This window comes from Salminus brasiliensis, chromosome 4 (assembly GCF_030463535.1).
Source record: "Salminus brasiliensis chromosome 4, fSalBra1.hap2, whole genome shotgun sequence".
Lineage (NCBI taxonomy): Eukaryota > Metazoa > Chordata > Actinopteri > Characiformes > Bryconidae > Salminus > Salminus brasiliensis.
In genome coordinates, this window is record NC_132881.1 from 39,328,041 (window position 1) to 39,352,999 (window position 24,959).

At 41.5% G+C, this 24,959-nt stretch overlaps 1 protein-coding gene across 2 annotated transcripts; it reads right to left on the reverse strand.

The window, feature by feature from the left end:
* Positions 1 to 155: 155 nt before the first annotated feature.
* On the reverse strand, positions 156 to 22,002 carry map3k21 (mitogen-activated protein kinase kinase kinase 21). 2 transcript variants are annotated; one of them, XM_072678419.1, is made up of 12 exons: positions 21,120 to 22,002; positions 19,543 to 20,311; positions 12,729 to 12,909; positions 12,456 to 12,604; positions 11,434 to 11,609; positions 10,518 to 10,758; positions 10,172 to 10,294; positions 9,528 to 9,626; positions 8,636 to 8,786; positions 8,379 to 8,473; positions 7,564 to 8,289; positions 156 to 4,865 (listed from the first exon to the last, which is right to left on the reverse strand). In XM_072678419.1, exons 2-12 carry the CDS (start codon positions 20,276 to 20,278, stop codon positions 4,474 to 4,476), a joined length of 3,069 nt encoding a protein of 1,022 aa, XP_072534520.1. In that variant the 5' UTR covers positions 20,279 to 20,311; positions 21,120 to 22,002; the 3' UTR covers positions 156 to 4,473. The 2 variants fall into 2 exon arrangements, with proteins under 2 accessions (XP_072534520.1, XP_072534521.1); XM_072678420.1 differs by lacking the exon at positions 9,528 to 9,626.
* Positions 22,003 to 24,959: the final 2,957 nt, after the last annotated feature.

The window sequence follows — 24,959 nt, forward strand, 5'->3', positions numbered from 1 at the left end:
CTGGTCATATTTTGAAAAATACTGCCCTTTCAAGGTGCACACACAAAGGCAATCCTTATGAGGTGACAGACAAGCAAATAATAGTTAGGATATCTTGGAATAGTAAGCAATCAAGGGGAAAAAAATAGTGGTTAATGTACAAGAAAAAGATCAAATAAGGAATGAAGGATTTATTGATCATTTGCGTACAATATAATGGTGATCATGACTCTGGGATCAACCCATTAACCGTTATGGGTGCAAATAGCTGTTAAAGAGCACCAGCAACCCACCATCAGAGAAACAGTATTTAACAGTGATTTGGTCATGTGGGTCAGACAGACACTGAAAGAATCTAAAATGCAAAAAGTCAAGAACATGTGTATTATGTAAAAATGATGTATTTACTTTTTAAAATACGTTTCACAAACCAAACTGCTGGTTGTGCCTCTTCAAAACAGCAAGTTCAACTTTGGTGAAAATTTGTCATTTGGTCCCCAAATCCAGTAAAAGGTTCAGTTCATTTATGTATTTCAGGGTCCTTTCAAATAGAGAATGTCCAGATAAGACAGCATGTAAATCTATACAGTAATGTGACTGTGCTTGAAAAATACAGTATCTACCTGTCTCACTCCAGACACTCCATTGTACCGTCACTTCATTTTAGTAATAATGACTGTATTGACATCATACAAACCACAATGCATCTACAGTCTTTTGTTCATGGAAACATGGAAATCAAGTGTGCAACAGCAGTCCCAGGCTAACCCAGCACTACGCCAGTCCTGTCTATATAACACCTTAAAATAACCATAGCATCAATTTCACATAAAAACATATCAGCCCATCAAACACAAATGGTCATTTGAAGAAAGAAAAATATAAATCAAAATCAATCACAGTGCTACATAAAAAGACACCAAGATCACCACATCCAATGTGCAGTTAAGTCGGGATGTTTCGACAATGTGACCCAACCGGACAAGTTCAACAAGCTCAGGAGGTAGGTCCATTGGCCAACCTGCCCAAACTGTAGACCTTTGAAAATAAGTGAGGTAACTGCAGCAATTACAATCCTTTTCCACTTGAGAGTCCTAAAATAACTCTCATTAAAGTGACACTATACTTTGTTTCTGAGGAAAGCTCTGTTCTATACCTTGACTGGACTGAACACATTCACCTGCTGCCAATCATTGTATGCATTTGCGTGTGTGTGTATATATATATTTGCAAAAGTTTGGGCATGGTCAGGATTCTGTTACTGGGAACAATTAATCATATGATGAACTGATCTTCAAAAGGCATAAAATTAAATGTGAACATTCTCATTAGCATTTTAGGTAAGATTAGTGGATTACATTTGTTTTGTACAAAGGAACAAAGCAATGTAAATTTAAAATAACTGATGCCCACAAAGCAGGAGAAGACCTGTATTCGTAATATAATTTAAAAAATAGCAGCAAACAGGAACGGTGGAAGTCATGTTAAGGTCTGGAAGAAAATGAAACCTTTCAGATAAAACTGCTTAAAGGAGTTTTGCCTAAGTCCCTCTTTGACTTAGTAGATTTAGTAGACTCCAGAGCAGTGGTGCGCTTTTCTACTGTGCAGTGACAAGTGTACAAATATAACCTTTGTGGCAGAGGTACCACATGAAAACCTTTAAAGCATCTTCTACAGCAAGATAACTATAAACACACCAAGTTCCACAATTAACTGTTTCTAGAGGAATAAGCTGAAGGTTGTCATGTCAGAACAGCGGTAAATGAACAGCGGCCAAGGAACGAAAAACCTCCCAAGCAGGAAGTCAAAGACTCTTAGCTGCTACTAAAGTACAGACCATGCAGGGTGCCCAAACATGTGCAGTTTGTCTGTAAGATAAAAACAGTGATTTTTCTTAAAACTGTCATATTAAAAATAATAATAATGAAAAAAAATAATAAAAGAAAATGTACAGGTCATCTTTTACTTCGCTCCTCACAGTAACAGGTGCCTGAATTTTTGCATGACACTCTTAATATATACACAGATCAACCATAACATTAAAACATCTTGCCTAATATTGCGCAAGCCCCCCTTATGCTGACAAAAGCTCCTTTAAGTCCTGCAAGTTGTAAGGTGGAGCCTCCATGGATTACATGAAAGAGCCTAGATCACTCATGACCCCGTCACTAGTTGGTTGTCTTTTTAGCAGTTTCTGACCACTGCATGCCGGGAACACCCAACAAGACCTGCCGATTAGATGTTCTGACCCAGTTGTCTAGCCACCACAAAGTGATTCAAAGATTCTAATTTTTCCTACCTTAACACATCAACTTTAAGAACTGACCGCCACCACTTGCTTCTTAATGGTTACCACTGTAACCAGAAAATCAAATGTTTGCTTTTTAAAATGTTATGGCTGATTGGTGTACATATGCTCTGATAGTGATTATCAGAATTCTAAAAGATTCCGATTCAGTCAAGGCGACCTGACATACAAAAGAGGGAAGGAACAGATGATTACCAAAGTCCTTCTGGACTATAGCCCAAGACTTGGAGTCTGAGATGAGAACAATGGAAGCAAATAGGAATCAAAAACGCCACCAAGTGCATCTTCAGCACTCAAAAAATTAATAACAATAATAAAAAACTGACTACATGACTGTCATTTTGTCAACAGTTGTTGTGATAATGGCTTTGTAGTTCTAAGACTACTACTTGTCTAAGACCATTATTTTGCACCCGATTCCAAAAAGCACCTTAATCTTAAATGTGCATCTCTCTACCACAATCATACTCCAATATGGTATAATTTTCAGGCAACGCTACAAATGGCAGTCCAGGCACTGGTACAACAGAACTTTGAGATTAAACCTAGTTATGACCTCAAACTGCTTGAGGGCAATAAATAAGGATGTGTCGAAAGTAACTTTCGAGTGTTTCCATTACAAACAATAGATCAGATTCAGAGAAGCGAAAGCCAAAAAACAATTAAGGAATAAGTGGAAGTTTTATATGTAAATAAGGACGAGATGATCTGAAACCATGTTGAAAGGTGTATCCAAAACTTGTTTCGAGATTAATGCTCAGCAAATCAGTTCATTCTTAAGTCAGCCAGTAGCTCAAAGTCATAAAATCTATTCAATAAGACACAATGGGCCACTAATGGCAAAAAAAAAACAAAATGGCACATTAACAATTATTACTCTACACTGAATACTAGAGTATATGCAATGAAGATACTTCATTTAAAATCCAATGGGAATTGGGGCAGGATATGTAATTACCACAACTATGATCATTCCTATGAATACATTACACACTTTTCAGGCAATGTTATCCTGTCAGTTATTTCAGATTTGTTTAACTAAACAGAGATTGGTCATAAAATCTGCAGTCTAACAGGATATAACAGGGGCATGGAACAATGCTCTTATATATAAAATACATTTTTTGTTTTTTAGTTCACTCCTTTAGCTGTATATGCTCTGTGGATAATCTGGCATATACTAAAAAAAAATACCAGTGGTACCTTTTTTTAATGCAACTGTGCCATCACGAGGTAGAGCTAGAGCGCTTAAGGTTGTGTCTTTTTGTAAACTAGGAGTTTAACCAGGCACTTAACCAGAAATTCCAGGTGTGGTGAAATCAAGGAAAGGTCACCTGGGGGAAGGCAGTGAGACCACTTCCATCAAACATCTGATAGAGCCACGTTGATTATCGTAATACTGACTGTGCAATGATTAACTAATGCTATTCCAATCACACTAGACCAGATAAACGCTTCTGAAGAAAACATTATGGAAAAAAGGTGTCATTAATTGCTGGAAATTCACAACAGAAAAGGAGAAAATGACCAGTCAAGCAGGGGAAGTCAATCTGTCCCTTTGCAGTCATATGACTCTTTTAACTTCCTCAGGGAACTAGTCCTAATTTGCCTATTTGTGCTGGCTCACTAGGGTAAATTTCTATACCTTCCACACCATAGTCCTGCTATAACGCAATGCCCTGGTACACAACAAGCTGAGAACGGGGAAACTGAGAGAATTTGATAAGAGCAGTGGCATTCTAATGATCAATTTCAATACTTTTTAAATTTAGAATAAGTCTAATCTCCAGGATTATCCAGGTCAAACAAGGAATATGCAACTTGATCATGTGTCTAATACAAAAAACAATAAATCAATGCTTACAAAACCTAACAGCAGTAGTACCATCATATGCAGAGATCTTGCCCCTTCATATGGAATGTGCACAGGTCAAGTGGTAGTGTAAAAACAAACAGGCTACACACTGGCAATTCTTCAGTAAAATGGAATGTTGATCATTCTCTTTCTATGTCCTCTCATATTAAATTATTTAACAAAATAAACTGAATATAAATAAACATGATAACTCCAGCAGCAATAGCTTAATATCAGGAGAAAAAGCCATGGTGTTCAGTGAATCCTGAAAAATGGAAACTCTTGTCAAGTCAAAACATGGTTCAAGCTCCAAGAGGAGAGGCAGCATATTTCAGGACAAAAACTCCTTTTCCAGTTCAAAGACAGAGGGACGACCTGGGGTACTCTGAATTCGACACAGGGGAACAGTGCAATCCCGTTTCTGACCCTCTGTATCCATGTCCAGCAGTGAGCAGCCAACTTTGACCTCAGAAGAGAGCACAATCCCTAGGTTCTGGGCACTCTTCTCTCCAGAGTAGTGCCCAAGAGAGTAGCTCTTGTTACGGCTCCTCAGAAGTCCCCAAGAGTGAGGTTTACCTCTTAGAGAGAGAGGTCTAGGTCTGGACACTGATTCTGGTGGGACGTGCTTCTCCTGGCTGGTCTCTTGATTATGCTTCTTCCTCTGGGAGGAGGAGGCTGCAGGGGGTTCAACAGCAAGGTTGGCCACAGAGCTACCGTTTCCAGCTGTTGAGACAGAGCAGATTAGCAACTGATCAACTGAACAGAACCACAAGCTCACATACCAGTCCATTCTGAAGGACTAATAGTATAAAGAAAGTAAAAAAAAAAAAAAAAATGGTAATGGCTATATAAAGCAGCACCCACACCTACAGCACTGTCATAGGTAAAACAAACAGCAATTATCCACAACCTGCAGCAGTGAGTCACATTTTCACCATTTAAGAGGTCCCAGCCTTGGACTTTGAAGAAGAGGTGTTTTAGTCTAGACCACTCTATGCATAAGGCACAAGACAGGGTAGCCATTTACATACCAGTCTTAAGGCCAGACCAAACATTCTAAAACAAACCCAATAATCACACAAAACACAATGTTTGCAGTACTGAAAAATAACTCTGGCACACTGGTTAAACACCACTGATTAAAACAGGTCTTTATGACTAAAAAAATGGGGAATAATAAAATAATGACTTGTATGTTTGAAGACTTATTCAGACAAGATTTAATTTACATGGGGTCTTCATAAGATGGCCAAAAACCACTAAATGGGCATATCTTAGCAAAAAAAACCCCAAACAAACAGTGGAATCAAAGACCCTGAGTTTCAGTAGATGCGTGGCTACATGTGGGGAAAAGCCTGTTGGAAGTCATGGCCAAGTGCCTGAACATCAAACATGAAATGCAGCATATCAACAAACGGAAACAGCCGATGCACACCAACTGAGTATGCATGTGCTTGTGTTTGCCTGTTCCGCGAGCTCTGGCCTTTTAAGCAGATAAAGCAGACTATATATATATATATATATATATATATATATATATATATACAGTGAGTCCAAGAAGTATTTGATCCCTTGCTGATTTTCTTTGTTTGCCCACTAATAAAGACACTATCCTTCTGCACTTTTAATGGTAGATATATTCTAACATGGAGAGACAGAATATCAAGACAAAAATCCAGAATATAATTTTAAAGAATATATTTTAATTAATTTGTATTTCAATGAGGAAAATAAGTATTTGATCCCTCTTGCCAAACACACTCAATACTTAGTGGCAAAGCCTTTGTTTGCAAGCACAGCGGTGAGACGTTTGTTGTAGTTAACCACAAGTTTAGCACACACACCAGGGGGAATTTTGGCCCACTCTTCTTTGCAGATCCTCTCTAAATCATGAAGGTTGGTGGGCTGTCGCTTGGCAACTCTGACCTTCAGCTCCCTCCATAGATTTTCGATCGGATTGAGGTCTGGCGACTGGCTGGGCCACTCCATGACCTTAATGTGATTTTTCTTGAGCCAATCCTTTGTTGCCTTTGCTGTATGTTTAGGGTCGTTATCATGTTGGAAGACCCAACCACGGCCCATTTTCAGATCCCTGGCAGAGGGGAGGAGGTTGTCCCTCAGGATTGTGCGGTACATGGCTCCATCCATCTTCCCAGTGATGCGGTGAAGTAGCCCTGTACCCTTGGCAGAGAAACACCCCCAAAACATTATGCTTCCACCTCCATGCTTGACGGTGGGCACAGTGTTCTTGGGGTCATAGGCAGCATTTTTCTTCCTCCACACATGGCGGGTGGAGTTGAGGCCAAAAAGTTCAATTTTGGTCTCGTCTGACCACAAAACCTTCTCCCAATAACTTGGTTCATCTTTCAAATGATCATTGGCATACTTGAGGCGCGCCTCCACATGTGCTCTCTTCAGCAGGGGTACCTTTCGGGCACTGCAGGATGTGAATCCATTGTTGCGCAAAGTGTTGCCAATTGTTTCCTTGCAAACTGTGGTCCCAGCTGCCTTCAGGTCATTTGCTAACTCCTGCCGAGTGGTTGCAGGACGATTTCTGACTGTTCTCAGCATCATTGCCACCCCACGAGGCGAAATCTTCTTTGGAGCACCGGGCCGAGGTCTGTTGATTGTCATGTTATACTCTTTAAACTTTCTGATAATTGCACCAATAGTTGTTACTTTCACATCCAACACCTTACTAATCTTTTTGTAGCCCATTCCAGCTTTGTGAAGGTCAACAATTCTGACTCTGAGGTCCTGTGACAGCTCTTTGGTTTTACCCATGTTGGAGACTTGAAATCTGTGTGATCTGTCTGATTCTGTGGACAGGTGTTTTTCACACAAGTGATTAGTGAGAACAGGTGGCTTCAGGTCAGGTAACAAGTTGATTGGGAGTGTCTAACTGGTCTGTAAAAGCCAGAACTGCTAATGAATACTAAGGGATCAAATACTTATTTCACTCCATGAAATACAAATCAATTAATATATATTCCTTAGATTTATTTTCTGGATTTTCTTTTTAATATTCTGTCTCTCCATGTAAGAATACATCTACCATTAAAAGTATAGAATGATCATGTCTTTATTAGTGGGCCAACGAAGAAAATCAGCAAGGGATCAAATACTTCTTGGACTCACTGTATATATATATAAATAAAAATAAAGAGCCTGTTTAAGGGATAAAACATTGGTAAATACACCAATAATGTCACAAGTAGAGCTCAAAGACAAAACAAAATACAAAACAATGTAGAAAAGGAATCCTTTAAAGCAGTGGTTCTTAAACCAATCCTCAGGAAGACCCTGATCGTCCAGATTTTCACTCCACCCCCACTCAGAACACATTTTTATGGTCAGAACCTATTAAATCATGAAGAAGGGGACTGGGAACAAAAAAAGGAGACAACCCTACATTACTCACTGTTGTGACAGACAGCAGGGCTTGATTTCTTCCTCCTAAGCCGGGAGACAGGGGCAGGGTGGTGATCTGGTTCAGGACCATCTTCCCTGCATAGGGTCCTGCCACTTTCACCTAGGGATGATGCCTGGCCAACTTGATGTAAGCTGGAGCCATCCGGCAGGGACTCTTTCACCGGGCTGTGTTCAGGCCCTTCAGAGTCCGACTGGAGGAGACACTTTGTGGAGTTGCACTCCAAGATGGAGGACATGGCCAGCAGGTTGACGGGCGCTGCTGAAGCATCGTCCTTTCGTGAGCGGCCGCTGGGGGGGCTTGTGCTGCGGCGGAAGCGTGTGGCCCGCTGGAAGAGTCCCTCACGTTTTTTCTTCTCCTCTCGTGGCTCTGGCTCCTCGCTGGCTGCAGCCTTGTGAACTTCTCTTAGGTCGAAGCCCAGAGCAACAGAGGCCAGGATGGAGGCACAGCCATATAGAACAGAGTCAGTGCGGCGGCGGCCACTTGAGCGCTTCAGGCTGTTGGTGGGAGTGTGCTGAGGGGTGGTGCTGGCAGAGCTAGTGGATGTGGTTTGATCCTCCTGGCTTTCTGCACCACCACCCCCTGCACCAGACCCCGACCCTTCACCCTGCTCATCCTTCCACAGAGGTAGATCAATATAGACCTGATTAGGGAACTTGAGTTGCTTTGGTTTGTTGTCTGAACCGTCAGAGGAGCTCATTTCATCTTTACCCATTCCTAAATAAGATCAGAAAAGAGTCTTCATTACAGATATGAGAAAATACAATGGGTGCTCAACAGTTATTTAGCTTGTGTTCTTCACTTACCCTGCTCGGCAAATAATGCAGCCAGGGGAACAGATTTCTGGGACTTTATCAGACTAGTAGACCAAGGATTGCTTCCATCTGAGAGGGGTCGAACTCTAAAAGCCAAGTGATAACGTAAAAAAAAAAAAAAAAAAAGGTCAATTACAACTGTTAAATGTTGAGGAAATTATGAAGTTCTGAACTGAAACGTCTTCAAATGAGCTCTGGCTAACATTTTTTTATAAACTGCAATAAAAATCAAGGAAACACTGGTGAACCTTTCAGCACAGGTTCCTCTCTCCTTGTTCTGAATGGAGCTTGGTCCCCATGTGCGAACCTTCTTCTTTATACCCTTCTTTGCGTCTTCAAACTCCTCAGGCTTATAAATTGTGCTCCTGCCCCATGTTCGGTTACTCTCATCCAGCGTTACTGCAGTGGACAACAGAGAATATTTTTCACTAATTAGAATGTCTGTTAAAGTGGCAAATATCTTCCACGCAGCTCTAGATTAAAAACAGCAACAGCCCGTTACACCACAGCAAGAAAAGCATTTCGGAAATGACAATTTAATGCAACCTCCACCATCCTCATCAGTATAGACAGAGTGAACGAAGCTGAAAACAAGCAAAACAAAAGTATGCAAAACATTTTCTCACTTATTGACTCAACCTTGACCAAGGTGTTCCATAAGTACTTGGACAGTTTAGTAGTATAAAGTGATCCTTTTAATTTGGCCAGCCATGCTGGTTTATGATCACTGACACTGAAAATGAAAGAGCAGAAGCTTATGGATTTCAGCCAGTCAGTTGTTGTATAAAGAAATTCACCATCCCATACAAATACACTGTCCCAATACTTATGGAAGAAGAAAGTCAGCAACGGTCTGTAAACGCAAGTACTATTGGAACAGCCCATTGACTGAAGCAACTGAACAGAATGTGGAGCTGATTAGAAAAAGCAAGACAGTGTCATGTAGAGGTCAACCCAGACTTCTCATCATACCCGCTGCAGATGAAGCACACTGTAAATGAGTCAGAGTTTGGATGATGTTAAAAATGTTAACATAAATACTGGACAAAAGGAATTAATGATAGTACACAAAGAAGCAAAGCCAAGCCCTTGTGATGGGGAAACATGAGTAGAAGACCCATAGGTTCACAGCGTCCTTGCCTCTTCGCCCTGTGCGGGGTTTACACTCGCTTGTGATATCCACCTCTTGATGATACACATATATACTGTCTCTTTGGCTAGAGTCACTGCGACAGCTCACTGAAGGGAAAGAACAAGGTTGCAAAAAATGATTTGATGATACCTAAGGCTAACAAGCTTCTCTTTCCTGATTCAGAGCAGTTTAACATTTGCAGTTGTCAGACTGACGTTTTTACATTTATGAAATGACTGATTTAAAATCACTGTGTCCACTTTGTTTCTTACCCTGTGAGCAACCCGGAATTGGTATTTGATTGCTTAGACAGGTTGTGATGCTACAGAAGCCACATTAATGTGGACCCATCTACTCCACTTCCCGCCTCCAGCAATACTGCGGTAATATTTTGAGAGAATATGGCGGTAAGTGGATGCCACACCACACCTGGTTTGAAAAACCTCTGCGTGGGCCATTATTGTAAGAGGGCATTTTTATTTATTTATTATTGCACAATAGGTACAATGTCCAGTAATGTTTGTTCTGTGGCATTTAATCTTAATGCTTCTTAAAAGAATAAGTGCTTATGGCAGTAAAACATTCTCAAAAAAAGTCAAAAAGCAAAGTAACTCTGAGATGCAAGATCAGCAAGAGCACAAAGCCTACGTACACTGGATGGCACGAAGGCGGGGGATGAGGGTAGGACTGCTGGGGGGGCTGGAACTGTTGCTATTCAGGCTCCTTCTCTTCTCCATGGAAGGTGAAGCCTGCACTGTGATCTTATGCTGGAAATCTGCAACACAAATACACACACATTAACTTTTTTTGGACATGTGTATATGGTTAGTGTAACAGACTATGTACTACTGTATGGCATTATGCATACTGCACTTCACTACTACCATCCTGCACTTCAATATTTGTCTACAGTGTTCCATCCTACACTGTTGCACATACCACGCATATTGTACAAGTGCAGCACAATGGACAGAGAAAATGTAACTCAGCCAACCAACCTGAGGGCAAGCTGATGCGGTTGCCATCCTTCAGTTTGAGGCGACTGCGCTTGAACTTGCCCTTCCGCTTCTTGACATTAGGCTTGTCCTTGTTGAGCTGAAAAATGAGGATGTTGAGCTCGCGCTCAAGCACGTTGATCTCCCTCTCTGCCAACTGCTGCTCCCTCCTCTTCAGGAGCTCCTCATGGGACTTCTGCTGCAGTGCCGCCCGCGTCAACTCCTCTTCACGAGAACGCAGCTCCTAAAGGAGTACAAATAAGTTTAAAGGGTTGCTACTGGTGAAGACAATTCAAATGACAATTCAAATGAAACAGGCCAAACTGAAATCAAATTCTCTTTGTTTTTTCGAAAATGAAGTCTAGACAAAGCTACTCAAAGCCATTTTTACTTGATATACATGCAAATGCATATATAGCATGTAAACATCTATAAAATAGGTTATCTGGGGTAAAATTGTTGCTAAACTGAAATGAAAAAAATTCAAAAAAAGATTCAAGCACTGAAGAGTCGCCTGACTTGTAACATGATGGCTACTAAATTAGATTAGACTGAGATTATTGGACAGTTTAAACAAGTGGCCCAAGACTGCTCAGCGAGGGTTACTTTTGCTTATGTGAACACACGAAAGGACCAAACCCAGAGCTCCTCTGGAAGGTTGTCTCAATATGGTTTGTTTGTTGCCGGTTTTGTGGTCTTAATTACTCCAGCCCTGTGGGGTAAAAAAAGTGGCCCTGGTCCGCTTTCTTTAATGGTTAAACAACATCAAGGCTTACGGTACATGGAGCCTTAATCATTCAGTACTTGGTGGGTACTGACCTAAAACCTTAATAGAGCTGTTTGAACTACATGTGAAAACACCCTTGGTCACCTCAACGATTCTCTGTGAGAATGAAGATGTGTTTGACTGAGTCCTGACCTTCTCTTTAGTTCGCAGCTCATCAAACATCTCCTGAATCTCGACCCTCCAGTCCTCCTGCATTGAGTGGAAAGAGTCCTGCGGCATGGTGGCCATCACAGCCTCTTCTATGGCAGTCAACTGCTCCAGGATTGCGGCGAATGTTGGCCGGATGTGGGGATCCTGCTCCCAGCATTCTACAAGTTGACACATTTAATTACTGCAGATTGAGCTTTAAAACCATTATTGATTTTCTCCTGTAAGCTTCTTTGAACCTGTGGTTCTCAACCTATCCAGGACATGGTTTTGCGCAAACTAGCATTGCTGGCCATAAACAAACCAAACAACAACTTTGCAAACACCAGATCTCCTTCACACATTATTCTGGTCAAGGTCAGTTTACTTTAACATAAGGACATAATTTACATTTACATTTCCGGCATTTAGCTGACGCTCTTATATAGAGCGACTTACAATGTTACTCGTATTATAGAGGTGGGCCAATGTAGTGTTAAAATGGAGCTAAAAAAAACTCAATTCCAACACCTCACTTCTAAAAAAAACATACAGCCTGGTAGTGTTCTTTAGGCAAAAGCAATTAAAGATTTGGCCATTTTTTCATGGGCGCAACCCACATATACTTAGCTCTACTGCTCATCCCACAAATGCATATTCCTTAAAAATATGGCACAATGTAAAAGGGACATTAACAGGCTTTCCAACGATATAAAACTGTTTGCCAAGAAGCATTCTTACAAAAAGAAATAATCAACTAAACACAAGTTACCTTAGTTTTTGTTCTAAGTTTATTAAAATATCATACTATCCACCCTACAGTTATGCCAGTTCATTTATGACATTTATTATGTGTTTATACTGTGAATATGGCAAATTGTAACACTTATCACATTTCAATGAATCAGTGTGAACAGGGTGAGTACATTCTGCATCTGCATGTCACCCAACAATCACACATCATTCAGCTATTGTTTCAAATTGCTGGAGATGTTAGGTTGCTGTGCTCTGACCAAAAATAACCTTACCTTCCATTAGCTTGGCAAAAGGTTCAGGACATGTAGATGGGATGGGAAGTGTTAATTTGTTGACAGCTACTCCATAGGCAACTGCCAAACCATCAATACCACGATAGGGCACTTCTCCAGTCAGCAATTCCCAGAGAAGAACCCCATAACTAGAAAGAAGCCAAAACATACTGATTTATGCAAAATGGTCACACAATCTCAAATATTTGTTCTTGTGCCTGTATGACTCTGTATGCAACATGACAGTCTAACATTATGTAAGCTCATCCTTACCTCCACACATCGCTGCCTTTGGAAAACAGGGAGGACTTGATAACCTCAGGAGCCATCCAAGAATAAGTTCCAGCAGCACTCATTTTGGTCGTCTTGTGCCACTCCCTGGCGAGGCCAAAGTCAGTGATCTTCAGTGTCTTCCTACCAATGTCATTGTTTTCAATTTTTTCAAGTAATAAAACTGTTGAAAGAAAAAAAGCAGAGTCATTCAACATATTCTACAGAAACATTAATATAGTTAAAGGTCACTTTAAGAAAGTTTCACCACAACTACAGAAATTCAAAAATAGGTTTTGACTTAGTATCTGTTAACTAGAGACATGTGAAACAAACCAACCAACCAATTTCATTCAGGCACTTTGAGTTTTAATTGAGGGTCAAAACTCACATGGCTGTGCATATCTCTGTTATGTTAAATGAATATCTACCAGGGTAGACAAAACACAAACACATATCTCCATAATCAAAATATGAAGAACAACTGCCAGAACCAAATTACGTCAAAAAGAAACATCAAAAAAAAAAAAAAAAGAAAAAAGAAAAAAGGGGGTTTTGTGACACCAACAATACATAGTGAAATAACTGGCAAAAGTCTGTAAACAATAAACTAATGTATCAAATGTGGGAAAAAAAATAGTTGCAGAACTAACTATTTTCCATATTTTAGAATCCATCAAAGTCACAAAAAAACAGTGTCACTAGAACCCTTATATTTTTCATATATAGCTGTATGTGTAATTTTTTGTTAATTTAAATGAATGATTAAAAGCCAGGAGTTCAAAACTGGATTGCAATCAGATGTGAGTTTAGCAGCCCCCCTCTTGTTTTAACAACATAGATCTGGGTCTTCACCACAGAGGTCTACTGTTCACCACAGGTTCATGGAAGTAAACCATGCCTCAAATAAAGAAGATTCCTCATGAAATCTCACTAGGCTAAAAAAACTAATTACAAAACTAATTCAAAAGAGTCTGGTCTCTATATACAAATGAAGGAAATTCAACACCTCTTTCTCTTTCAACAAGTGGTCATCTACCAACCCCCCCACCCACCACCACTCCCAATGGCACCACAAATAACAATAGTGGAAGTCACAGGGAAGCCCAGGGTAACATCTAAGGACCTACAGGCACCCGTTGCACTGAGCAAAGTCAAAGTTCATGAGCTTACAATCAGGCAAACACAGAAGAATGGTGTGCATGGAAAGATTGTAAGGACAAACATGGATAAATCAAGAGTAGAAGAAGGTATGAAAACAGAGGAATCAAAAATAAAACTTTTGGGTTTAAATAAAAAGTGCTGTGTTCTGTAAAAGCCGAATACTGCATTCCACCACAAGAACCTCATCCCAACTGTTAAGCTTAGGCTTTGCTCCCTCGGGTGCAAGACGGTTTGCCATTGTCAGAGTACCCCTCTGTAATCTGAAGCTCACAGGTAAGCCTACAAAGATATGGTTTCAACATTTTAAAATGGCCAAGAAAAAGTCCAGACCTTAACCATACAGAAATGTTGTAGAACAGGCCTGAAAAGAGCAGTTCATGCTAGGAAGCTCAACATCTGAGTTAAAATGTTCTTACATCATTTCTTTAATTTGGGTTCTCTTTATCTAATATCAGGACTTCTGATGAAGATCTGATCTCATCTCAAAGGCATGTGGAAATCTGTGAAAATGGAGAAGGGTTTCCAGCAGCACTGTACATTTTATACACCATCTCAGTAAGCAGAGATGTTCCTTTGTCAAATGCTTTAATTGTTGCGTTTATGTTTTGCCACCTACTATTATCATATTGCATTTTACCGTCCATTACATATATCCAATGCGCATACACACACACAGACACACAGTAGCCCATGGGATGTCTAAAAACTCTTCATTTTAAGAAAAACTTCTTTGGATTCCATTTCAAACGGGTTTGGCCAGTCTGAGTTAGCAACAGTGTTTCTTAACAGCATCGAGACTGCTTGAGGTAACAACCTTTTTCAAAAGTGGGTGGCACGTGCACAGGTTTACAGTTTCACTGGGGCTGATGTTAGGGCTTATAAAACACATATGAAATAAGAGAAGGTTTTGGAAACTCTGGAAGGAAGTATATTTGACTGGCCATTCACTTATGCAAATTAGCTTGTATGCAACTATGTAAAAACAAACAAACAAACAAACAAACAAACAAAAACAACCCCCACCCACTTTGGAGCTGCTTACAATTGAACTCTTTGTAACACTTTGGAAGCCAATTTTCAGTTCTTGTCATTAAGGATAAACAACCAAGATCTTATCAATACTGAAATTACAACTTAAATTCTCCGTAACATGTAAGGTTTCAGTAATATATAAGGCCTTTCTCTAGGCCCATCACCACCACCACCAACAACAACTAATAACCCAGATCATCATAAACAGGTTCAGATGGTTATAGAACTAATGAACTACGTAAAAGATCACCTTTGTATTTCAGAAAAGTAATCACTTTCACTCGTACACTCACTACGTCACTTCCGCCCGGAGCTTCAAAGAAGTCATTGTTCTTCATTTCCCAGAGTTACGGGCCTTCTTGAGAGCACACATTCCTGAGATTCCTGAAACTTTCATTTCATGTGCCCGAAACTAAATATTAATGTGCGCTGCTAGGCTTGGCACAGGGCCAGGTTTCACTACAACTGCTGGCTACAGTCCTGCATTACATACGCCTCCAATCAGAGGAAGCTCCCCATCTCGGAGAGAAAGCAGCTGCCATTGAGGAGATTAAATATAATGGAAAATAAGCCTTTCAGGCTGAGGAGTCGGGGCATTCTTGTGACGGCAGTCACCTAGCAACCAGTGCTTGACCACTCCATTGTACAAACTTGTGTTAAGCTTTTGCCCCCTCATTAGCGACATTCCTTCGAGTGAGGTATTAAAAGATTAGCGCACACAAACACTATTTCACTGACTTTTCACTATGCTTTACAGATAATCATCGATCTTCATGTTCGGCCACAAAACAAACTGCTGGTTTAAAAAGCTGTTCTCTGTCGTTTCTCCCAACGTGAAGTTTTAAGAGTGGTAGGTCTAGCCATTAGACAATGCTATTTGTGCCTGTCTAACAATGTATCTTTCACCTTCAACCTGCTCAATAATACCACAGCTGAATGACCTGTGAGCTGCCTCATTCAGTGGGGTTCTCCTTACGAACCGAGCTGAAAGCACAGACTGACAGAAAAGGCCTGGCACACAGTGGGTGGTGTCCTGAGTGCAGCCCTAAGCAAACACACACAACTTTTCAATTAAGGTCAGCAAGCTTCCAGTGTTTGTCACAATTCTGTGGAGGGAAAAACAAACTTGTGATAAGAGTAGATGCTACATGGGAACATGGGGGTGCACTGCGAGCAAAGTAACAAAAGTTATATTAAAAGTTCTGTAGTAGATACAATATTACTACAATAATGTACAAAAAGGTACCACAATTCAAATATTTTATCACTTGCATCATTAGATCACTTGCATCAAGCTTACATATGGTCTTAGCATTGTAAGGTTGTTAAATACAGCTTTCGAGACTGTGAGGACAGTGAGTGTAATTGCTCAAAACAAACACAATTAGCCCTACTTGGATTAGATTCGTTTATCTCCTCAGTGATAACATCCTCTCATCCAGAGGGCAATAAAATTTGTATTACATGAATAAATGATCACATGCAAACAGTCAGAGATTCTATCTCTTATTTCGGTTTGGGGTGAAGCAAAATTTCAAAGAAAATCTGATTTCATTGTCAGATTCATATTTCTTCAAATTTCCATTTTTGAGAATCTGTTTATAATCTAAAGATTAAAATGTTGTTCATAGCAGCAGCCAAAAACCAAAGGAGAAACACAAGGAGACCTCTGCCTTGGAAAACAATGAAATAAAGATCAGATCACTTTAAAAGTTTCAAAAAATGGAATATAAAATATTTTTAATATCCCAAAACAAATGTCACAGCGGAGCTCCTGTAAGAGAGAATTACCTCATGAGCCCAAGCAAACTTAACTACGTCCAAAGAGTGCTATTCAAGGAGTATTTGTAGTAAATACAACATTCTTTTCTAATACCTCAAAATAAAGCAGTTAAATCAACTTTTACCTTCCATTTCTAGAGGTAAAACATTAGCAGCCTATTGAACCACATTATTAGTCTACAGCAACAGGAGCACTGAAACTCACAGTACACCATTTCTGAGAAGATAGCTCAGAAAATTTACCCAACATGCTGATGTTTCTGCCTTCAGTATACTTAACATCAAACCGTGACAGAAAAGACCAACAAATTATGTCCAAAACAGTCTCAGTAAGTATCAGACTTCCAACTGGCCATGTGGGTGTTCATATTTCTCAAAGTTTACAAAACAACACTGAAACGTCTGATGAATCACACTGTAGGCTGCAGGCATTAACATGTAGTGATGCATGGCTTGCTTCCCAAAGGGTACCATAAGATAATCTTCATTGTCCTGACAGGAAAATTGCCACTTTAAGCCTTGGATTCATTGCACAACATTTAAAATTACATTTAAAATTCAGTCAACATTTTGGGGATCCTATACTAAACCACAGATTTAACAGTCTGGTATTCACCCTGAATCATCACAGTACAAACAGTACAGAGAATATGTGGTAGCCTGTGCATAAAGAATGATGAGCTTAATATGGAACCAGATTTCACAAGCACTAATCTGGAAAGTTGTAAGCCGTTAGCAAGCTAGTAACAATGCATGCTAATAAGCTTAGATGCAACCCAACTACAAATCGGGACTCAAACAATTCCAGCTGTTTATAAACACGTGGTTGCATGGTGTAAAATGAAGTTATTCATAGTCACTCATATCTTTTTGCCTCATTCACTTAGCAGAAAAAGTCCTAATGGATAAGGTTACAGACACTAATGCCACAACTAGGTTCTGATAACAGAGGTAACCTTCAGACTACAGTAAAACACCAATGATAATTCTGAGAGACATATACCCAACCCTTTCTGATAGGTTCATGAGAATGTAACTTTCTAGGTAAAGGAAAGAGATGCCAAAGTACAAACACAGAAAGGCATACTTTCTGTGCAGGGTTGGAGTAACACCAGTATGTAAAGCTATTCCAAATTAAAACCAATGTAGCAATCATTAAAATGAAGGCAGCACACAAGACAAATCACATATAAATATTTAAAGTTCTTTAAAGGCGGGATAAAAATGGTTGGTGAAGTTGGGAGACGCCATCTGTCTGCTTTCAGTTTTTCCCTACTACTTTGAAAACAGCACTGCTGTGATTTGAGGATTCCCAGACACCAAAAACACATTTGTAGTGCACAATATGTAGCAGTCGGCTTTGATACATTATTATAATTGACTTTCAGTTTGAGATGGTATAGTCAATTCAGTTTCTGACAGTAGTTTGCCAGTATAAGGGCATCATTTCAGAGGGGCCAGCTGTTCAAACTCTTACATCATTTCACATCCTCTTAAGACTGGAACCAACCAACAAGAAACTCTAACCAGCAACACAAACACACACACCAGCTGGAGATTGCCTTCAGAAACAGCCACTGTGAAGTTAAAAAAGTGCCTAGGTTAAGTTTAGGTATGGTCAGTCCTTGGTTGTCATTCATTACAACAAAAATTCAGTCTACTACTGAAAACAATCTGTGTACTACTGTTAAACCCAAGTTGTTGCTACTCTACAGTGGAGCTGCAAAATATATATTTTCAGCATCGCCATCACAAAGTGTGCATGAACAATTTAAGGCAAATTAAATCACACTATGCAACTTCTTTTAATACAAAAAGAAAACTCATTGTTCTAATTTTCCATGATATATCTACCAGAGGCAGATTATAGCTGTCCAATACCACTTATTTATATACACTCATATTCATTTGAAGATTTATTATATTTGTTTATATCTGTCCAATTTCACTCCAATCAATACATATAGGGCATTATTATCATCACAGAAATCTGGTGAAACCTGGTATTTTCTAATATCGAAGAATCACAAAATATTGCACGGTTAGTCCCCTATATTGTGCAGCCCTACTGTATAGGGCTAAATTATACCTCAACAATCAGAAGACACCCTTGTAGCCAATTCCTCTGCAAAAAACTCACAGATACTGACATACTTCTACAGTAGGACTAGCTGTTTTCAAAAAGTGTACACAACCTACTGCATTTGTAGAGAGCGCTTCAGATCCAAAAGGAAGTATAAAACAACTTCTTCCATGCCTATGGAAAAAAACCCTAAAGTCTATATAATTTCTGGTGCCAATTATGACTATTTTTGCAGCTGACCTTTGCAGCATCACAGAAGGCTTGACTATGCAAATGATGCCTCCAACAGTGTTATTTGTGTGTTATGAGCATCTAAATCTCAGATGCTTCAAAGAAGTTTTCTCTGTATGGAGGTGTGGATGGAGGACAGCAAATAACTTTAATCAAAATGTTGTAAGTCAACGTTTCACAATGTTGTTTGATGTTTCACAGCAAGAGTGTGCCAATTTGCATGTTATACAAAGCCACATTTACTATATGCAATAAAACTGCAATATGGAATTCACCTGTATGTAATTTACCCTCCCCTCCGGAAACACAGACACGGGCACATGGGTAAAGTTACTTTAGTAAGAGGACTTGAAAACGAGACTTGGAATTAATGATTAACGTTTTAATCGTGAAAGGAAATACCAGTGTGAAACTCTGTGCGAGTGAGCGATAGCTGAAGACAAAACCAGAAACTGTGGGAAGAGATAAGGACCCTCAGGTTAAACTTGACACATGAGGGCTTGTGGTGTGTAATATTTTGCTTACTATTGCTGGACTTCAGGTCTCTGTGGATAATAGGCACCACTGCGTCTTCATGAAGGTACAGCATGCCTCTGGCGATCTGCACGGCCCAGTTGACCAGAATGTGAGGCGGTATCCTCCTGCCAGCAAGGGCCCGGTTGAGGGTGCCTCCTCGAGCGTACTCCATCACTAGGCAGAGGTTAGGCTCCTCCAAACACACGCCTTCAAGTTTGATGATGTTGGGGTGCTGCAGCATGGAGAAGAGCTTGGCTTCCTGCTTCACGCTCTCTGCTGTAGCCATGATGTCTTCGTCGGGGTCCTGGCGGGCTGCCTTGACAGCCACCTCCTGCTCCTTCCAGGTGCCCCTGTACACCTTACCAAAGCCTCCAACACCGATGATCTCCTGCAGCTCCAGCTCACTGAAGGGGATTTGCACAGGGGAAGCGGGCACAGCCTCGCGTCGGTAAACGGTCGGTTGGTAGGTGACATAGTTGGAAGGGAATATGCCCACGCGGTGATTGAGCTTGCCAGTCCACCAGCCTTCATCCCCTGACACAGCTGCGTCCTTGGAGAGCACCTCCACAACATCGCCACGCCGCAGGCTCAGCTCATCTTCACCGCTGGCCTCGTAATCGTACGCTGCAGTCCAAAGCGACCGGGAGCGGGTGCACACTGGTGCAGAATGGGGGTGCCACAGGCGCCCAGGAGGCTCCGCTCGGCACCCCTCACCGCTCTGGGAAACGGCCTGGGGAACATCCATGGCTCGGGGCCAGCTGGAGCACCATAAGATGCGCTGGAGTTGAAGCAAAGCACAAGTACATGTATTGAGTTACTCGGACAATGGCACCCAAGTAATGCACTGCCAACTGTCTAATGCATTTATACATCTCAGGTGGGCTCTCCTCTTATCACTATGCACTATGTAACTCTAGCTCATGCATCTGCTCAAATCAACAGACACTACCACTTTGGCTTAAAAGGTAAAAAGGAAAAGGTGCACATATCAGTGTACACTGCACAGCGAAATGTGTCCTCCGCATTTAACCCATCTGTGGTACTAAACACACTCACACACACTAGTGAACTAGGGGCAGTGAGTACACACACACCCAGAGCAGTGGGCAGCCAACTCCAGCGCCCGGGGAGCAGAGGGGGGTCCGCTGAAGGGCATCAAGCCCGGGAATCGAACCCACAACCCTGTTATCGATAGCCCGGCGCTCTAACCACTGAGCCACCACTGCCTCCACGTTGAACGCATGCATTCATCTCACACGTCTTATTACTGCATGCAGTACGAGGGGTCAACACATTTTGCACATGTCGTAGTGCACATTGTACAGTGTACAGACACATTCCCACTCCCTGCACTTATTATTACATCCCATCTTATTTATATCTCTGTACATTAGAAAGGTTTTATTGTGTTTATGCTGCTGTGATGTGTCCCATCCCCTCCAGGACCAACAAGGTGACCCATCTATCCATCTAGACATTTTAATAAAGGGGTCACATCACTAAAAAGAAAAAAAAAAGAAAACACTGACTGGGTAAACCATCAATACTTCAAGAGCAGTATTAGTAGTAGCTGTAGGAATACATACCTCACATTTAGCTTCACAGGTAGTATTAAATCTCTTACTGATCAGTGTCTCTCTTCAAGTGAGAATTTTGAGGAAAAGTAGCAGGCGTAGCAGGTGCCATGCCCTTACATGCAATTTCTATCTACAGGAAGAAGTTCAGCTCTGCTTCTTTGCTCAGTCGTGGGTGGAAAGTGGCTCTGGTCCGATGGGGTTGTGGTTACTCATCGTGAGCCTGTGTGAGATTGCGCTCAGTGAGAGCAGCGCGAGCTAGCTTCCTGCCCCTCTTCAAAACCCCCAAATTAAGCGGATTTCCAGTCATTAATCTACTCACAACGAGGTAGCTAATAAAGCACGACCAACTTTTACCGACATTTTCTCTAAAGTCTGAAGCTACAGCACGCCTCCGTTAGAACAGGCCACACTTATAGCTGGTTAGCCTCCAGCAACAACGAGGCTACAGGTGCAGCCTATCGCCTACCTGCCCGAGTGCGCTCCAATTTAGCCCAACCAGCCGGGTAAACACACTCGGAGAAAGTGGTATAATAATAAAGCGGCTCACTTTCCCAAAGCCACCACCGTCGCCGCACCGTCGTCTCCAGTGTTCACAACGTTCACAACGTTTGCTCAACGAAGCAGCTCAGAAGTTCAGCTTTAGCCACGTCGTGCTACGACCATCGTTAGCGTTAGCCGCTCGCCGCTCGCCGCTCTCTAACGAACTTCCACCGGCCGCTTAACATTAGTATCGAGACCTCCGACACGCGAAATACGACAGCAGAAAGTTCCCCCCCCCGCACCCGAAAAGGGTCCCACGCAGCACCGGGTCCGACTTTGGACAAGTTTCCAAATCCGTGTAAACTTCACACGCGTTTTAAAACAAGTCCCCAAAGTCCAGCAACTCCGCCGAGCTCCTGCCCGCACGGAGAGGAGCAGCAGCAGCAGCAGCGCGAGCGCGGATTGGCCGGCTCGAGTCACGTGGCCTGTGTTCTCCTTTTAGTCAAAACAAGGCTGAAGACCTGAGCTCTGTGTGAACCTGCAGCTCCTGCACTTCTACAGCGTCCACATGATGGACTCGTGCCTGTCTGACACTATTAATATCACCACTATCAAATTTCTGTTGTATCTGCTTTGGTATAGTGTAAATTATTTATCTCAATTTTTGTAAATGAGTGTCCTGCTATCCCTTTCTGCTGTTACACTGTGAATTTCCCCACTGCGGGACTAATAAAGGACTATCTTATCTTATCTATAATCTTAATTTTTATCATTAATGTTTAAAATAGTCTGGCCAGAGGAGGATGGGTCGGGTCCCCCTTGTGAGTCTTGGTTCCTCCCAAGGTTTCTTCCTCCAGCTCTGAGGGAGTTTTTCCTTGCCACTGTCGCCGTTGGCTTGCTCACGGGGGTCTTTGACCCTTCATGTTATTCCTTCTTTCTTCTCTGTCTCTGTCCTTTATTAAGTACTAATTATGTAAAGCTGCTTTGTGACTACAACAGTTGTAAAAAGTGCTATACAAATAAATCTGACTTGACTTGACTTGACATGCAGATCTGGGAAATGCTCTCGTCAGGGTGTGTAGCCCTCAGACATGGATGGGACTGAAATATGTACAAGAGCCATCCTAGACTATCTCATATAGCAATAGCAAGCTAAGGGAATGGAGAATATGAATGGCAGTGTTTAAAGGTGCACGTATTTGTCACTGTACAGTGAAATGTGTCCTCCGCATTTAACCCATCTGGTAGTGAACACACACACACACACACACACACACACACACACACACACACACACACACATGTGTTAGGGGCAGTGAGTACACACACACACCCAGAGCGGTGGGCAGCCAACTCCAGCGCCCAGGGAGCAGAGAGGGTAAAGGGCCTTGCTCAAGGGCCCAACAGTGGCAGCTTGCCGAGCCCGGGAATCGAACCCACAACCCTGTTATCAATATCCTGGCGCTCTAACCGCTGAGCCACCACTGCCCCATGTTGCACCATGGTTCTGGAGGAACGTTGTTTCATTTCTCTGTGTACTCTGCATGTAGTTGAAATGACAATAAAACCCACCTAACTTGACTTGACTTGACTTGGAAAGGGCCGTGGGAAAGGCAGTTGTACAGATATTAATTTTTGTCTTTTTTTATGACTGAAGCGATGGTGGTTGGTGTGGCGCAACAGATAACACCACTACCTGCCAGTGAGCTGCTACACCACATGGGAGACTGGGGTTTGATTCCCTGTCTGGGTGACTGTGCTACACCAATAAGAGTCCTTGGGCAAGACTCCTAACACTACATTGGCTCACCTCTGTAATACGAGTAACCTTGTAAGTCGCTCTGGATAAGAGCGTCCGCTAAATGCCATAAATAGAAAATATAAATACATCTCTCTTCAAATCAAGTCCTCCTGATTTCCTTTAAAACAGAGCCCCTGTACACCTACTGATCTCAGGGTTGTGGGGTCGATACCCAGGCTTGCTAAACTGCCACTGTTTTAGATATTATAAAGATGTGCTTAATGTCACTTTACTAACTTCTTAAACACTGATCTTAGCTGCTCACACTAAAGAAGACAACTCACGCATTCAGATGTGCGTACATGAACGAGATAAAGTCATTGCTAATAATTTTTTAAATAATAAACAAAATACCTCATACTGTAAATGTATTTCCCAGAAAAAACAAACAGTTTTGACTCCTAATGCAAACTGTATAAAATTATATAACATAAAAAAAATGTTTTGTAAAGTTTAAAGGAAAGGGTGTCTGAGGTACCTTGTGATGGACTGGAATGTCCAGATCAGGGGGCATTCTTGCCTTGTGCTCAATGATTCCACATAGGCTCTAGGCCCACCATGAGCCTGGCCAGAAAATAGTATGTATGTACATTAAAATGTTAATACTTTTTGACTTATATATTGAGATGAAGGCCTTTTAATGTTGTTTAAGTAAAGTCAATCAGTCAATTAATCAGTCAACCTTAGTTTCAAGTCAAGTCAAGTGGGTTTTATTGTCATTTCAACTACATACAGAGTACACAGTGAAACAACGTTCAACAACGTTCCTTTGTGCAAAAATGTTTCCCATTTTATCTGGGGTAAATGGTTGGAGAGAGAGAGAGAGAAAGAGAGAGAGAGAGAGAGAGAGAGAGAGAGAGAAAGAGAGAGAGAGTGAGTGTGCATGTAGCAGAAAAGACATCAGTTCAGAAGTTGGGTTGAGTTGTGTTGAGAAGTCTGATGGCTTGGGGGAAGAAGCTGTTGCAGAGTCTGGTCGTGTTGGACCGGATGCTGCGGTACCTTCTTCCTGATGGCAGGAGGGAGAACAGTCTGTGTGAAGGGTGGGTGGAGTCATCCACAATGCCGGTTGCTTTGCGGATGCAGCGGGTGGTGTAAATGTCCATGACGGAGGGGAGAGAGACTCCGATGATCCACTCAGCTGTCCTCACAATGCGTTGGAGGGTCTTGCGGTCAGAGGCTGTGCAGGTTTTGACCAAGATGTACATTGAGAGTGACCCTCATTTTACATTTACATTTACAGCAAACAGGGATCGAAAGAGAAAATACAATATTTGATCCATTTAGGCTCAAATTAATGAAGGTAAGTGAACAAATGAAATGAAATGAAATGTAACGTTAATTTTAGTCTGCCCCCATACTGTCACTTAAAACAGCTTCTCTGTACTTTCTCCATCTCCATCAAAACGTCCTATTTTGGTAGAATGACCCAGCTAAAGCCGGAGATGCTAAAATTGTCCTCATCCGTGTGAACCATCAGCCAATGGCAGCGCAGGAGGCGGGAGCTGACGGAATACGGGTGGGGAGACAGCTCGCTCGCGCTCCTGTAGCCACACCTGCATTCCCGCATG

What these genes read in the sequence shown, in the direction of transcription:
- map3k21 (XM_072678419.1), bottom strand. Translation starts at nt 20,278, where the DNA reads ATGGATGTTCCCCAGGCCGTTTCCCAGAGCGGTGAGGGGTGCCGAGCG. An exon ending in AGACCTGAAGTCCAGCAATA is followed by an intron (nt 12,910 to 19,542) that starts GTAAGCAAAATA and finishes TTCTTTCAACAG; the next exon opens with TTTTATTACTTGAAAAAATT. An exon ending in AGAGGAACCTGTGCTGAAAG is followed by an intron (nt 8,474 to 8,635) that starts GTTCACCAGTGT and finishes CTTGGCTTTTAG; the next exon opens with AGTTCGACCCCTCTCAGATG.